The following is a 15491-nucleotide window of genomic DNA, read 5'->3' as shown; positions in this document are numbered from 1 at the left end:
ACTGGGAGATTCTGGATGAATCTCATGCTATTCTTTTATTCGTTTCATTCAGGCATCGTGAAAGGGTAACATGATATGGGAATTTTATAGTGATGGCCTGAGATGAATGGGCATATATCGAGGCATGTATAAAGTTCTTAACCTGTTAGCAGGTCGAGACAGTGTATCAGGAAACAGCAAGGTCATTACAGCTTTTGGGAATTTCATAGTGGGGAATGAGTGAGAATCGTGATGGGTTTCGCGGTGGGATTCCCAGGTTGATGAATTGAAATGATTTGGCATTAAGTCATTGTGGACTTGTAGTCCAAGTGAGTCTAGTGTATCAGTAAGGACAGGTGAAAAGTATAGCTGATCTATATTTGAATCTCCTTGTGAGAAGGATAGAGAGCCTTCGTGAACTCAAGGTCCATCTTATCAGATGAAGACTCTAATGTTACTTCCAGGTTATGGAAGGGTGAGAGACGGCGATGAATAGATAGATAGAATTTTGTACAGATCGTTATTCTCGGGCTGATTATAATCAGAGGGAGAACTGTCCAGTGTTGAAAGGGTACCTTATGAGATAAGGTATGGTAGAACATGTTCATCACCTGTACATTGGAATGTGATGGGTGAGATGTTACATCTGGATCATGAGATGGTTCAGGGGACCATAGAGGTTACTAGAGGTTGGAGCAGGAATGCTCATTTCTCAGAATAAATGGAAAGTGATACTAAACTGAAAAGCAGGAACATGGAGTTCCAGGTAGGAAGTTATGTCTTCCTAGAGAATCACCATGGTAAGGGGTGATGAGTAAAGGCAAGTTGAGCCTAGATTGGTATGACAGTTTAAGTCCTGGATAGGACTGGTCAGATTATTTTTTGGTTGGACCATAGTTTGGGTTCCGATAGTTGTACATTGTTTTGTGCATTTCCATGCAGTGGACATGGGTTGAAAGAACTCATGAGTTGAGTTATGAGATTTTGAGGAACAAAGTATACCTTGATTTAAGGTATGTTGCAGAAACAGTGAGGTCGAGAGAATGACCTGGGAAACTGGAATTGGTTGTGCGGAATTCTTATTGCGGGCTGTTCAGATAAATTTCGAGGACGAAATTTCTGTAAGGAGGGGATAGTTGTAATGCCCCAAATTTCCTAATAAGGTTTCGGACCTTGATTAGGAGGCCGGGAGGGCCATAATTGATTTAATATGTTATAAAATGAATATATGCATGTTAATGTGAATTATATTATTATATGATGATAAATGCATGCATATGGGAGTATTTAAAATGATAAGGGCATTTTGGTAATTTGGCCTGTTGAGTGCATATTTGTAAATTGGGTGCATATTGTAATATGTGAATGAGATTTCATTATTATGGAGATATATTCGAGCTATTCGACATGAGACGGTCATATATAATAGATTAGCGGTTTTGTCATAACGGGGTCAATTTTGGGGTAATAGAAATGTTATTTGGTGATAGATTGGGAATATTTGAGATCAGGGTGAAATTCTGGAAGTTTTGACTATAGTGTCCCCGGGGGTGTTTTCGGGACCCCGAGCACAAGGTTTTATTTAAGGTTACTTAAGCTTGAAGTAGCTTGATAGATAAGAACATACGTTAGAAACTTCTCGTTCTCTCTCAAAACAGTCTGTTTTACTGTTTGAGCCTTTTTGAGGAAATCTTGAGTTCTAGGAGTCGGAATCAAGCGAGGGTCGAGGCATAGAGATCCTAGGAAAGATTAGAAGCTTTTTAACCGAAGGATTTGACGAGAAACAACCCAATCGAAGGTAATCTAAGTTTTAAGCTTTAAGTTTTTAAAGTTTTAAAGCTTAGAATTGGACTTTGTTAATTGTTGAGTTTTTGGTCGGTTTGAGCTTTGGGTTTTGAGGGTTTTGGAGTATTACGAAGCTTGGGAACTTTGATTTGATGATTGGGGAATGTTTGGGTATGTTTTTGAAAGATTTGGAGTGTTTAAAACGCGTTTGGGAATGGCCCAGGGTTGGGGGCCGCGGCTCTGTTCTTGTGCGCCGCGGCCCTAGTTCGAAGAAGCAGGTGTCAGGAAGTGAGCCTTGCTGGGCGCCGCGGCCCTAGATGGAGGGCGCCGCGGCCCTTGCCTCAGAGAACCCTGGGGGCCACGGCCCAAGGCGCTAGGGCCGCAGCCCTTGCCCTGTTTTCACCCCGTTTGCTCGTTTTGACCCCGGGAACTTAGCTATGGGCCTCGGGAGTGTCCCTACTACTTGGATTAGTTTGGATTGATCTCTTGGGGGCTATATATTGGTGTGAAACCTTTGATTATCATGTTATTTATGGTGTTTCATACTTGGTTATGATTAGGTGACCGCTAAGGGCTTAAAGGTTGATCGTTCTCAAGGATCGTTCTTATATTGGTACTAGCTTGAATCTGAGGTAAGAAAACTGCACCCTGTGTATATGTGACATGCATGACTATTATCGATGCATGTTGATTGATTATTGAGCATGACATGCATGGCTATTATGATGCATGTTGATTGGCTATTGAGTATGACATGCATGGCTATGAATGATGCATGTTGGATGTTTAAATGTAAACATTGTTAGCATAATGAATGCTTGGCAAACCTTGCCATTTGCATATGACTGTTGTTGAGGCATGCTGGATAATTAAGTGTGATGCATGTAATGCACGAGGAACATGTGATAGGGCATGCCATGAACGATGAATATGAGATTGGTAAGAGCTTGAGTCTCTGAGTTTATGCATGATCATGACTGTGCTAGAAACTGTTTAGTGAGCATACTGAATGCCCTATTCTTGGATAATTGGCATATGATACATATTGATAGCATTGCTTACTTGTGTATGGACTAAATACAGAATCGACAAAAGTGTTAGTATCAGCTGTGAGGCTGTGACTTATTTGTCAGGCTCGGCAGTGTTACTGGACACAGGTCAGGAAGCGCTGACTTACTTGTCAGAACGGCCTTAGCGTGAATCACGCAAGCCAACAGAGATTAGATCTAATCGATTACTAGCATTGAATGACTCAAGGAGCATTAATGCCTGACCGACCCTGAGGGTCGATGAATAAACAGAGCTTGAAGGCTAGTGGCTTACCTATCAGCCACTCTCTTGCTAGAAAACAGAGCATGAAGGCTAGTGGCTTACCTATCAGCCACTCTCTTGCTAGAAAACAAAGCTTGAAGGCTAGTGGCTTACCTATCAGCCACTCTCTTGCTAGAAAACAGAGCTTGGAGGCTAGTGGCTTACCTAGCAGCCACTCTCCCGCTAGAAAAGACAGCTTGGAGGCTAGTGGCTTATGTAACAGCCACTCTCCCGCTAGAATCATGTGATGTGCACCCATTGGTTTGAAAGCTTTATGTTCAGTGTGGTTATAATGATAATCATTTGATAATATTTATGAAAAGCATTATGTTTTCTTGCTGGGCTTCGGCTCACGGGTGCTATGTGGTGCAGGTAAAGGCAAGAGGAAGCTGGACCACCCTTGAGTTGGAGAGCTTAGGTGATGACGCGTACATATGCAGCTGCTCGTCCGTCACGGCCGAGGTTTAAAGTGGAACTAGGGTTGAACCCTGTTTTGCCGCTTAGAACGGCCTGTTGTAAATATTTTCTGTAATAGACTCTGAAACTTTATTTTCGGGATCCCAATGTATATATTAAATGTTTTAGTGAAACGTTACATCCTAACCAAATTTTTAATCCCTAAACCGCTAATCATACTTAGTTTCACGATTTTTGCCAAATGACTCGATTAGCGAGTTTAGCACTGTTTACAAGGCACACCGTAACGGTCCCTGGAGTTTGGGGCGTTACACCAGCTATCACATCCGTGTTGTTAAGTTTTGAATCATAGATCAGACCAACATCAAGAGTGCCTTTAACATATCTCAGAATCCATTTAAGAGCTTCCCAGTGAGTTCTCCAAGATCAGAAATAAACCTGCTAACTATGCTCATTGCTTGAGCCAAATCAGGCCGAGTACAGACCATTGCATACATTAGGCTTCCAACCCCACTAGCATAAGGTACACTATCCGTGTAGGTTCTTTCATCTTCAGTTTTAGGAGATTGGTGTTTGGTCAACTTGAAGTGAGGAGCCAAGGGAGTGTTTACTGACTTGGCTTTATTCATGTTGAATCTGTCTAATACTTTACTCAAGTATTGCTTTTGAGATAGAGTTATCCTTCTAGGTCTTTTCCTTTGAATTTCAATCCCAAGAATCTTCTTGGCTTCACCATGATCCTTTTATTTCGAACTCACCATGCAGCTGCCTTTTTAACATGTTTATTTCTAATTTCTCTTTACCAAAAAGCAGTATATCATCAACATATAGTAACAGAAATATTTTACCATTTGAGTAAACACAAGGATCAAACTTACTTTTGTGGTATTTGATTTTAGACATGAATTCATCAAACCTAATATTCCACTGTCTTGGAGCTTGTCTTAAACCATAAAGAGACTTGTTCAACAGACATATCTGGTTAGAGTCTTTGCTCTCAAAGTCTTCGGGTTGTCTCATATAGATCTTTTCATCTAGGTTTCCATGCAAAAATGTTGTTCTAACATCCTTCTGCTCAATTTCAAGATCAAACTTGGCAGCCTTAGACATAGTAGCTCTTATTGATGTTTGTTTCACAACTGGTGAGAAAATATCATTGTAGTCTACCCCTTCCTTTTGGGTGAAGCCTTTGGCAACACGCCTTGCCTTGTATCTAGTGTTTTCTCCATGAGTACCTTATTTCTTTCTAAAGATCCATTTGCATCCTATCAATCTTTGTCCATCTGGTTTGTTTACCAAAGTCCATGTCTGGTTCTTTATCAAGGAATCCGTTTCTTCATGTATAGCTTGTAACCATTTGGTGCTTTCTTTACTGTTAATTGCTTCTGAATAAGTAGCTGGTTCTGAATTATTAACTTCATTTGCTACAGACAAAGCAAAGGCAGTGAAATCTACAATATCAGCATACCTAAATCTGTCAGGAGGATGTATCTCTCTTCTATCACGATCTCTAGCCAGTTGGTAATTATCTAGCTCAGATTGAGCAGTTTCTGTTTCAATCTCTGATCCTTGATGTTGATCAAGTTCATGTCACTGTGAGCCTTTTCCACCTCAAGCTGAATACTGCCACCCTTGGTTTCTGAGATTGATTCTTGTTAAGTGTGAAGTTTCATAGGCATTTCCGTTTCATTGAAAGTCACATCTCTACTAATGAGACACTTCTTGTATCCGGGTTCTAAGCACCAAAGTTTGTATCCCTTAATGCCATCAGGATATCCAAGGAACATACACTTCAAGGCTCTTGGTTGAATTTTGTCATGCCTTATGTGAGCATATGCACTACATCCAAATACCTTCAAATGATCACAATTTAGAGCTTTACCTGTCCATCTTTCCTGTAGTGTTAGAAAATTGATAGCAGATGAGGGGCACCTATTGATTAAGTAGCAGGCTGTCTTATTTGCCTCTCCCTAGAAATGTCTTTCCAAACCAGCACCATTTAGCATACATCTCACCCTTTCCAAGAGTGTTCTATTCATTCTTTACGCAAGACCATTCTGTTGGGGAGTCCTAGCAACTGTATGATGCCTAGCAATGCCTTCCTTGACACAAAAATTATCCAATTCCCTAGAGCAGTACTCTAAACCATTGTCGGCTCTTAACTTCTTGGCCTTCATTCCAGTTTGGTTCTCCACCAGTCTTTTCCAATTAACAAATGTACTGAATGCCTGATCTTTACTTTTAAGTAAGAATATCCATACCTTCCTCGAGTAGTCATCTATGATGCTCATAAAATAGCTTGCACCACCAAGAGTTTTAACTCTAGAGGCACCCCACAGATCCGAGTGTACATAAGCCAGAGGTTCAGTTGTTGTATGAGTACTTGTATTAAATTTAACTTCGCAGCTCTTGCCATATACACATTGCTCACAGAATCCAAGTTGTCCTAAAAATTTTCCTTTTAACATACCCTGCCTTTCTAGTTTTGAGAGACCCTTATCACTGACATGGCCAAATCTGAGATGCCAAAGTCTTGTCAAATCAGTAGTTTTGCAAGCACTTGTAACAGTTGAAGCAATACTTGTAGTTTCACCAATGAGATAATACAGACCATTCTTGTATTCTCCTTTCATTACAACCAAAGAACCCTTTACAACCTTTAAGGTGTTGTCATCAATCTTAACTGTACAACCTTTATTATTCAAAGCACCAATTGAAAGCAAATTCCTTTTCAAACCAGGGACATGCCTGACATCTGTTATAGTTCTTTGAACATTGTCATGCATTTTGATGATCACAGACCCAATGCCTTTGACTAAGCAAGCTTTGTTATCACCAAGTAAGACTGTCCCACTAATCTTTTCTTCAAGGTTATTGAATAGGCTTTTATCTGGACACATGCAAAAAGTGCATCCCGAATCTAAAACCCAAGCCTTTCCTGATTCTGAACTTGAGACAACAAGTACATCAGCCGAGTCATATCCATCAGATGCAATGCTTGCTTCACCTTTGTCCCCTTTGTCATTTCTGTCTCTGCTCTTGTCTCTATTATTCTTGTTCTTTAAGGCATTACATTCATCCTTGTAGTGACCCTCCTTTTTACAGTAGTTGCATTTCTTTCCATGTCTGAATCTTGATTTAGACCGATGTCCACCATGACTGTTATTACCACCATTATTCTGATAGGTTCCACGATGATTACTAGAATTGTTATGATTTATGTAGCCTTTGAATTCTCTCTTTTCTGTCATCTGATTTCTTTTGAGTTTCCTTGGAGTTCAAAGCAGCTTTGACTTTAGACATGGTGAGAGTTTCTTTTCCATAAAGCATTGTGTCAACAAAGTGCCCATATGATTTAGGCAGAGAGCTCAGTAGTACAATTCCTTGATCTTCATCATCAATCTTGACACCAATGTTTTGTAACTCAAGGATAATCTTGTTGAATTCGTTTAGGAGCTTTCTAAGTTCTTTATTCTCCTCCATTCTCAAAGTGTATAGTCTTTTCTTCATATACAGCTTGTTTGCCAGAGTTTTCTTCAAGTAGATCGATGCAAGTGTGCTCCAAAGTCCACTTGCTGTAGCTTCATGAGAGACCTCTCGTAAAACTTCATCATCAAGACTCAAGAGAATGGCACTGTGAGCCTTTGTTTCCAGTTCTTGAATTTTCTTCTTGTCTTCTGTTGAGTTCTTGAATGCATCTGTCTCAATAGCTTCAGACTATCCTTGATGAACCAGTAGAGCTTTCATTTTGATTCTCCATAGACTGAAGTCATTTTCCCCCGTGAACTTGTCAACTTCGAACTTTCATGGACTCATTCTTGAAATGAACCTTGATCAACAATGTTGCCTGTTCTTGAACTTCAATGCCAAACCTGGGCTCTGGTACCACTTGTGGTGATTAACCACAACAAACAAGAACACCAATTAAGTAGATCACTGAACAAGAATGAAAAACAAAACAATGTACAGAAAAGTAAATCGACACAAGAACTTACGTGGTTCGATCTAGAGCAGTAGCACTCTAGTCTACTCCACGGGGAAACAACCAACACAGGCTTCAGTATATTAAGCGGAAGCAATGTACAACAATGGAGATTCACTCATTACAATGTTCAAGTTCCAAGGCTAAGGAACAAAGAATTAAAGAGCAATATACAAGAACTCTCTCTCTTTCTCTAATCAGAAACAAAAAAAAACAGAGAAAAACTACTAACTCAAAACTGGTCTTAGCTGATATATATATAGCCGAAAGAATGAGATACCAAGAGTCTTGCTAACTAACTAACTACCTGAAGCCTTTTTAACTTATACAATTTGTGTTAATGACTATAACTTTGATGTGTTTGTTGTTATATGTCGGCCTATTGCTTTTTATTGTCACTTGCTCACCTTTAACAATAGTGACTTGCTAATTTAATTTATCGGGGTTGTACTAGATTTTATCTTTCATTATATATTGAATGAGATTTGGGACTTTAAAAATTAAATAAATCTGTTAGTGCCCGAGCACATCCTAATTCGAGTCTTTATTATGTTATTTTCAGTGAAGTTCAACCCTAATTCGATTTAAAATTTATGTCATATATATTGTAATTTTATTTAGATAGGAATATCATTATACTAAGACAATGTATTTTTTTATATGCGTGTAAAACAAACAGTTTGAATATCTATGAATTATTAGAATTTTCTAAAAATTGGTGGAATGTTTGTGATAACTATCATATATTCCGTTATATAAAAAAAATATAGATTATAATTTCTGTAGGCGAGGAAAATTGGGACAAAAGTAATAGTCGTCCTTAGAAAGGTCCATATATATATATATAAAAGAGATTTAATATATGAGATATTATATATTTATATATAGTGAAAATTACACCTAGTACTCAATTTAAGTTAATCTCTTTAATTTTTACCCTTATTTTAAAACTTTTAGATTAATACCCAAAATATTAATGACTCTATCCATTATACCCAAAATACATGGTTCTCTTTTTCACATAACTCTAAACTCTTCTACGTTAAAATTCATTCAGCAAGAACATATAAATTGTTATATTCATACATATATATATATATATATATATATGATCCTAACAAATATATATACTTGAAAAAAAATTGGGAAGTAGGAAAAAAATGCATTTTGTTTTAAAATGAAGATAAACTCACCATGATAATGGTGGCAGTGGCAGAAAGGAACGATGGTGGTGATGTCGTGGGGAGGCGCAGTGTTGATAACAAAGGCGAAGGAGTGGTGGTCCAGTGGAGTTGACAGTGGAATATTATTTAAAGGGGGAAGTAAATGACACGACAGAGGTAAAGATTGAGATTTTTACATTGGAATTCTAGTAGTGTTTTAAGGGTAATATGAGAAATATGCTTAAAAAAGTGGGTAATATTAAACTAAATGTTATTAGTAGCTATTTTTAGTGAACTAATTCTAAAACGGGGTAATTTTCAAGTTATCCCATTTATATACTCTTTCATTTTTCTCAGTTTGGCCCTCACATTTATGTTTCTTTGTCTTTCTCTCTTTTGCAGAAGCACCACACACTACTGAATATATACTAATGGCACCATCGGAGTCTTTATTCTTGTAAAGTAGACGTCTGACCACTACTATTGCCCAGAAGATAAACACAGGTCCATCACGATACGAATTGTGTTCTAGTTTTAGACTTCGAATAATATCTTATCATTCTATAGCCATTTTATTTTGTTTATGGATTTATATATATTCATTGTTTTTTTTTTTTATTTCTTTATTTTTTCCATTTAGGATTATCTTTTTATCTCTTTCTCTTTATATATAGCCACACACTGAGTTTGGGGTTTATCTTTGTATTTTTTATATTAAATTAGTTACAAAAAATATTTTAGTATAAAATTTGAAGAAAAATAGTAAGAAAACCCTCTTATAACTTTTAAATACAATTAGCATTTATTAAGAAAAATTTATGGACACATATTTTACTTTCTAAGTTAATTTGAGAAAGAAGTAGCATACTGATTCACAACAAATTTGACATGTACTTAATCTTGAGATATTGGATGCCCAATGTAAAAGTAATAAATTTTTTTTATAAAAGTTGTTTAAAAAGTTATACTCAAGTCACTAAGTAAGTTTTTTTGGGATAAAAGTCACTAATCAGTTTGAAATGTTATAATACAGGCCACGTTTGGATAACTTTTAAAAAAGCTAGAAATTGCTTTATGAAAAAGTTGTACATTAATGATGTTTCGTAAACAATCAAAAACAAATTATTGAAGAATTTATATAGAAGTTACAGCTAGAAATTACGGCTAGAAACTATAAAGCTATCAAAACCTACATTTAGTTTTTCTAAAAATTGTATTTTGAAAAAACTTTGCAATAAAAACATTTATTATATATTACTCAAAATAAAAATATTTAAAATAAATTACTATTATAATAAAATAAACAATATTTAATTCTTAAATATGAGAGTTTTGAGGTAACTTAAGTTTGACATATTTATGATTATATAATGAACAAAATATAATACCATTATCATTATAATTCGAATCTTAACTACATTGCCTAGTTATAATATAAATGCACAATAATATCCCCTTTATATAATAAGTGTGTAGATAACGTAAATTCTTGGTTTTAACTGTTTTTTATTTTTTTAATATTAATTTTAATGAAATATTCTTATATTTAACAAAATATTCTTATATTTAACGGTAGTTTGTAAACACTTAAACTTAAATAGAATAAAATAAATAATTACAAAATTAAAAAAGATATTTTATAATGATAATTATTTAAAAATAATAAATAATTAAACAAATTAAAATATGATATTTTTGAGATATTTTACGATGATAATTATTTAAAAATAATAAAAGCATACGTTTTATAACTTAAATAAAATTGAATTAAACTTAAACTTACTTATTAGAATAATATCATATTAAACATATAATATAATCTACTGTCAATTAGAAACAAATTATTTTTTTTAAAACTATCAAGAAACTTAAATTTTAAATCCACGTATAATATTTAATATTACATTCAATATATAATATATAATATCTTGTTATCACTCTCAAATTCAAAAACTAGAATAAATATAAACTTAAAAAAAAATTATTTAATTAAAATAGGATATTTATTTGAAATTTATATAACATTAATATAAATTTAATAAAAATAATTAATAAATTTTATAAATAAAACGAAGCAAACATGATTGTATGTTTCTTCTATCTGGTATATATATCTCTTCTATATAATAAGTGTGTAGATAACGGAAATTTTTGGTTTTAACGGTTTTTTATTTTTTTAATGTTAACTTTAACGGAATATTTTTATATTTAACAGAATATTCTTATACTTAACGGTAGTTTGTAAACCTTTAAATTTAAATAAAATAAAATAAATAATTAATTAAAAAAATTTTAAATAAGATATTTTTGAGATATTTTACAATGATAATTATTTAAAAATAATAAATAATTAAACAAATTAAAATAAGATATTTTTGAGATATTTTACAATAATAATTATTTAAAAATAATAAAATCATATGTTTTATAGCTTAAATAAGATTTAATTAAACTTAAACTCACTTATTAGAATAATATAATATTAAACATATATTATAATCTACTATCAATTAACAACAAATTGTTTTTCTAAAAAAGCTAGCAAGAAACTTAAATTTAAAATCCGCGTATAATATTTAATATTATATTAAACATATAATATATAATCTATTGTTGTCACTCCCAAATTCAAACATTAAAACAAACATAAACTTAAACAAAAATAAATAAATTATTTAATTAAAAAATAAGATATTTATTTGAAATTTATATGATATTAATATAAATTTAATAAAAATAATTAATAAATTATACAAATAAAACTAAACTATCGTACATATTGAATGTTGTTTGTATCTAGTATATATATATATTATATAACATAATATTTTTGTTTATGATTACTTTATTAGTCTCTAATAAAAAACATATTTAATTTAAATATGTGAATTTGTTTTAATAAAATAAAATAAACATGACATACTAATATGACTATTCCACATCACTTTAAAATGTGTAATTTACCAAATACTCAGCAAATTTTCCCTACAGCACAGCTGCAGCTGTTTTTCCCTACAGCACAGCTACAACTATTTTCTTCACAAGAGAATTGTACCAAACTGACCATTAGTCCCTGAGTAGGTTTTTTTTTTTTTTTTTTACTTTTATATTAATTTGGTGTGACCATTTTCAACACCTTGTAAATCTAATAGACTACTTACTAACTTTCGTCACACTAAATTGTTGTAAAATATGAGTTTTATTATCCAAAAAAACTACTTAGTGACTTGAGTGCAACATTTTAAATTTCTTACTAATTTTTGCCGTCAAAATAACTATCTTTTATATTTCTTACTAACTTTTGCTGTAAAATTTACATATATTTTTCAGTATACATAAATTGTACTATTTATTGTTTAGATTCACCCATTGACAAAAATAGAGAGAGCAAACTCTCTACAAATATCGCGTCCAATGAGTATCGGATCATTGGATATTCTCATTGCTATAAGTTTGATTTTTCAATTTGTTTCAGTTCTTATTCTTTAACTACATTTCTAATAATTTACACCAAAAAAAAATTAAAACTTAAAAAATGATATGATTATTTTAAATTAGGAAGGTATTTTAGTATTATATAATAAATGGGATTTTATTTGTATCTTTTTTAGGAGAAATAAATGACTTTGTTTGCTACATTTTTTTTTTATATAAAATTAGAAATACCACAATTAGAGCTATATAAAGTTATGTTTAAGCTTACAACAATAACTTTGTTGGTTTATATTTTCACAATTACTTTGTATACAAAAATACTTATAATTAGATGTTGTATATCTTAAAAACAAAACCAAATTTTCTACTCGAGAAATGAAATCAGTAGTCTAGATAGTTACTCAAACATGTAAGCTCATGACAATGTATACTAATAGTAAATGAACAAACAATACAACAGTCCACAACACATGTTGGATATTAATATTAAGTACTTGTGTTGTGTATAGTTATGTTCTTATATTAATTAGCCTTTGGCATAAAAAAACAAACGAAAATTTAACATCTTTCAAACAAAAAAAAAAAAAAACGACAGGTACTACTCTCCAGTCTCCACCCTAGTACCATCCATGTGTCGTCTTTGTGTCTCGTACCATAACACATGTCCTTGCCACGTCACCAGACATGTTTTTATTATTTTATATTATTATTATAATCTTGTTATTAATTAATTTTTTTTTTAAAAAAAAAAAAAATCTATTTTAGAAAGTGAGATAAGCAAAAAGGAAACTACCATGACCAGCCAGCCACATTAGCTAAGTGCATGAATCAACCTCTTCCCCTTCCTCTATATAAACCCCTCTTACCTCTTCTACTTCCTCTCAGTGCTTCACACACTCCAATCTTTAACTTCTCCTCTCTTTCTCTCAATTTTTATAATTTTTATTTTAAAAAAGTGAAGAAATTAATCCCCCAAAAAAATGCCTTCTTCTTCCATAATTCTGGTCTCAAAATGCACAGTGGTTCCAGAACAAAACTCCATGATCGAAACTCTCAAGCTTTCAGTCTCTGATATCCCTATGCTGTCCTGTCAATACATCCAGAAAGGCGTTCTTTTTTTCAATTCACCGACTTACTCCATGAATGACCTAATCAATTCTCTGAAACAGTCTCTCTCTGTGGGTCTAGTCCATTTCCCTGCTCTCGCCGGCCGTTTAACAACCGATGCTGATGGCCACGTCCACATCACCTGCAACGATGCCGGCGTCGATTTCATTCACGCCAAAGCGAAACATCTCGCCGTTCGAGGCATTCTTCCTCCGGATCGTGACGTGCCTGATTGTTTCAAGGAGTTTTTCGCCTTTGATCGGACTGTGAGTTACTCTGGTCATTTTAAACCCTTGCTCGCCGTTCAGGTGACGGAGCTTGCAGACGGCGTTTTCATTGGCTGTACTGTCAATCACGCCGTCACGGACGGGACATCGTTTTGGCACTTCTTCAATACCTTTGCTGAAATTTGTAAAGGCGCGAAGAAGATTACGAAATCGCCTGATCTCAGCCGCGACACCGTTTTTAACTCGCCGGCGGTGCTTCGTTTCGCGGAGGGTGGCCCGAAAGCCACCTTCTCCGGCGAAGAGCCGTTAAGGGAGAGGATTTTCCATTTTAGCAGAGAAGCGATTCAGAAGCTTAAGCTTCGAGCTAATAACCGTTCTGTGGCTACCAAAACGATTTCGCCGAATTGTAACGGTTTTTCCGACCCGTCCGAAATTCTCGGAAAACAATCAAACGACAGCTGGAAAACCGTTAACAATGGGTACGGATTCAATCGAACGGCTGAGATTTCATCCTTCCAATCACTTTGTGCACAGCTGTGGCGCTCCGTCACACGTGCGAGGAAGATAGAGGAGTCGAAAACGACGACGTTTCGCATGGCCGTGAACTGCCGCCACCGTGTCGAGCCTAAGATGGACTCGCACTACTTCGGGAACGCGATACAGAGCATCCCGACCTACGCACCGGCTGGTGAGCTCTTATCGCGAGACCTCGGCTGGTGCGCCGATCTCCTCCACAAGAACGTGGTGGCGCACGACAACGCTAAGGTGAGGCTCGGCGTAGCGGATTGGGAGCGCGAGCCCAGGCTTTTCCCGCTGGGAAATCCCGACGGCGCGTCGATCACGATGGGGAGCTCTCCCAGGTTCCCGATGTACAATAACGATTTCGGGTGGGGACGACCCGTGGCGGTTCGGAGCGGTAAGGCGAACAAATTCGACGGTAAGATCTCTGCCTTTCCGGGAAGAGAAGGGAATGGGACCGTTGATCTGGAGGTGGTATTGGCGCCGGAGACCATGGCTGGGCTTGAGAACGATACCGAGTTTATGGAATACGTATCGGAAGTAGTTGTGTGAGTCGACTCGGTTGGTCAACGAGTTATTCACTAGATGTAAAGGGGAAAATGAAAAAAAAAAAAAAAAAAAAAAATCTTGTGTCAGCCTCATACTTTCAGTTCAGTCTGGGAAGTTGTTTGGGACCGGTTGTATGGTGAAACGGCGACGTTTTGTCCGCTTTTTAGTTAATATGTAAAAGTTGTACTTGTAGTGTGTCTTAGGCTGTTGTATATTTTGCAGCGTCAGCGTTCATTTTCCCCACGTGACTAAAAATGTTTAATAGTTAAAAAAAGAAGAAGAAAGGCTTGCTTCTATATATATATATACATATATATATATATATATTTTAAAAAGGTTGCTTCTATATTTACTCATGCTTTTTTTTTCCCTTTCAAAATTTATGTTTAGATATTGGTTATTTCCTCTAACATGTCTATTTTTTTTAAGAACTAGTCTAATTTAAATGACTTTGAGTGAGAACAAAATTTGGATATTTGGGAGGAATGATTATGAGCGAAGAATTTCTATAATTATAAATTCTTAATTTATGTTTCTTATACCAAAAAAGGAAATGATTGTGAAAAACAATAAGGAAAAAGATAATAATCTTATCCCTTTCTACTATTTTATTTTCCAAAGTAATATGCCTTTCTTTTTTTCTTTCCTACATTCTAAATTCTCTATTTTCTACTAAATATAGAGCAAAGGATTGTTCAATCAAAGTTTTGAATGGTAAGAAGTTTCAAAGAAAATAAAGTTTATATCTTTGTATATATCACACTAAGTTTCGATAAATTTTAATTTAATTTAAAGTTTTTAGTCATGATTAACTAAAGGGTGTTGCTATTGGCAGCTGTTTTTTTTTGTTTCCCTTTATAACCCTATTTATTAATTATTTATTACCATTTATATAATTTTAATAAATTGGCATAAATGTACAATTATTTTTACACAACTCTTGGTATTCTTTTATTGTCTAAACTTCTGAAGATATCTTTCTCTCGTACTGGCCGCAATTTATTGCGGCTTATGAAC

At 34.6% G+C, this 15491-nt stretch overlaps 1 protein-coding gene across 1 annotated transcript; it reads left to right on the top strand.

Moving 5' to 3' along the window:
• The first annotated feature begins 12957 nt into the window (after positions 1-12957).
• On the top strand, positions 12958-14772 carry LOC133801156 (BAHD acyltransferase DCR). The gene has a single exon (XM_062239313.1). It carries the CDS (start codon positions 13053-13055, stop codon positions 14475-14477), a length of 1425 nt encoding a protein of 474 aa, XP_062095297.1. The 5' UTR covers positions 12958-13052; the 3' UTR covers positions 14478-14772.
• The last annotated feature ends 719 nt before the right edge of the window (positions 14773-15491 follow it).

Source organism: Humulus lupulus, chromosome 9 (assembly GCF_963169125.1).
Source record: "Humulus lupulus chromosome 9, drHumLupu1.1, whole genome shotgun sequence".
In the NCBI taxonomy this organism is placed as follows: domain Eukaryota; kingdom Viridiplantae; phylum Streptophyta; class Magnoliopsida; order Rosales; family Cannabaceae; genus Humulus; species Humulus lupulus.
The sequence above is the reverse complement of the archived record's forward strand: the minus strand, read 5'-3'. Positions and strand labels throughout refer to the sequence as shown.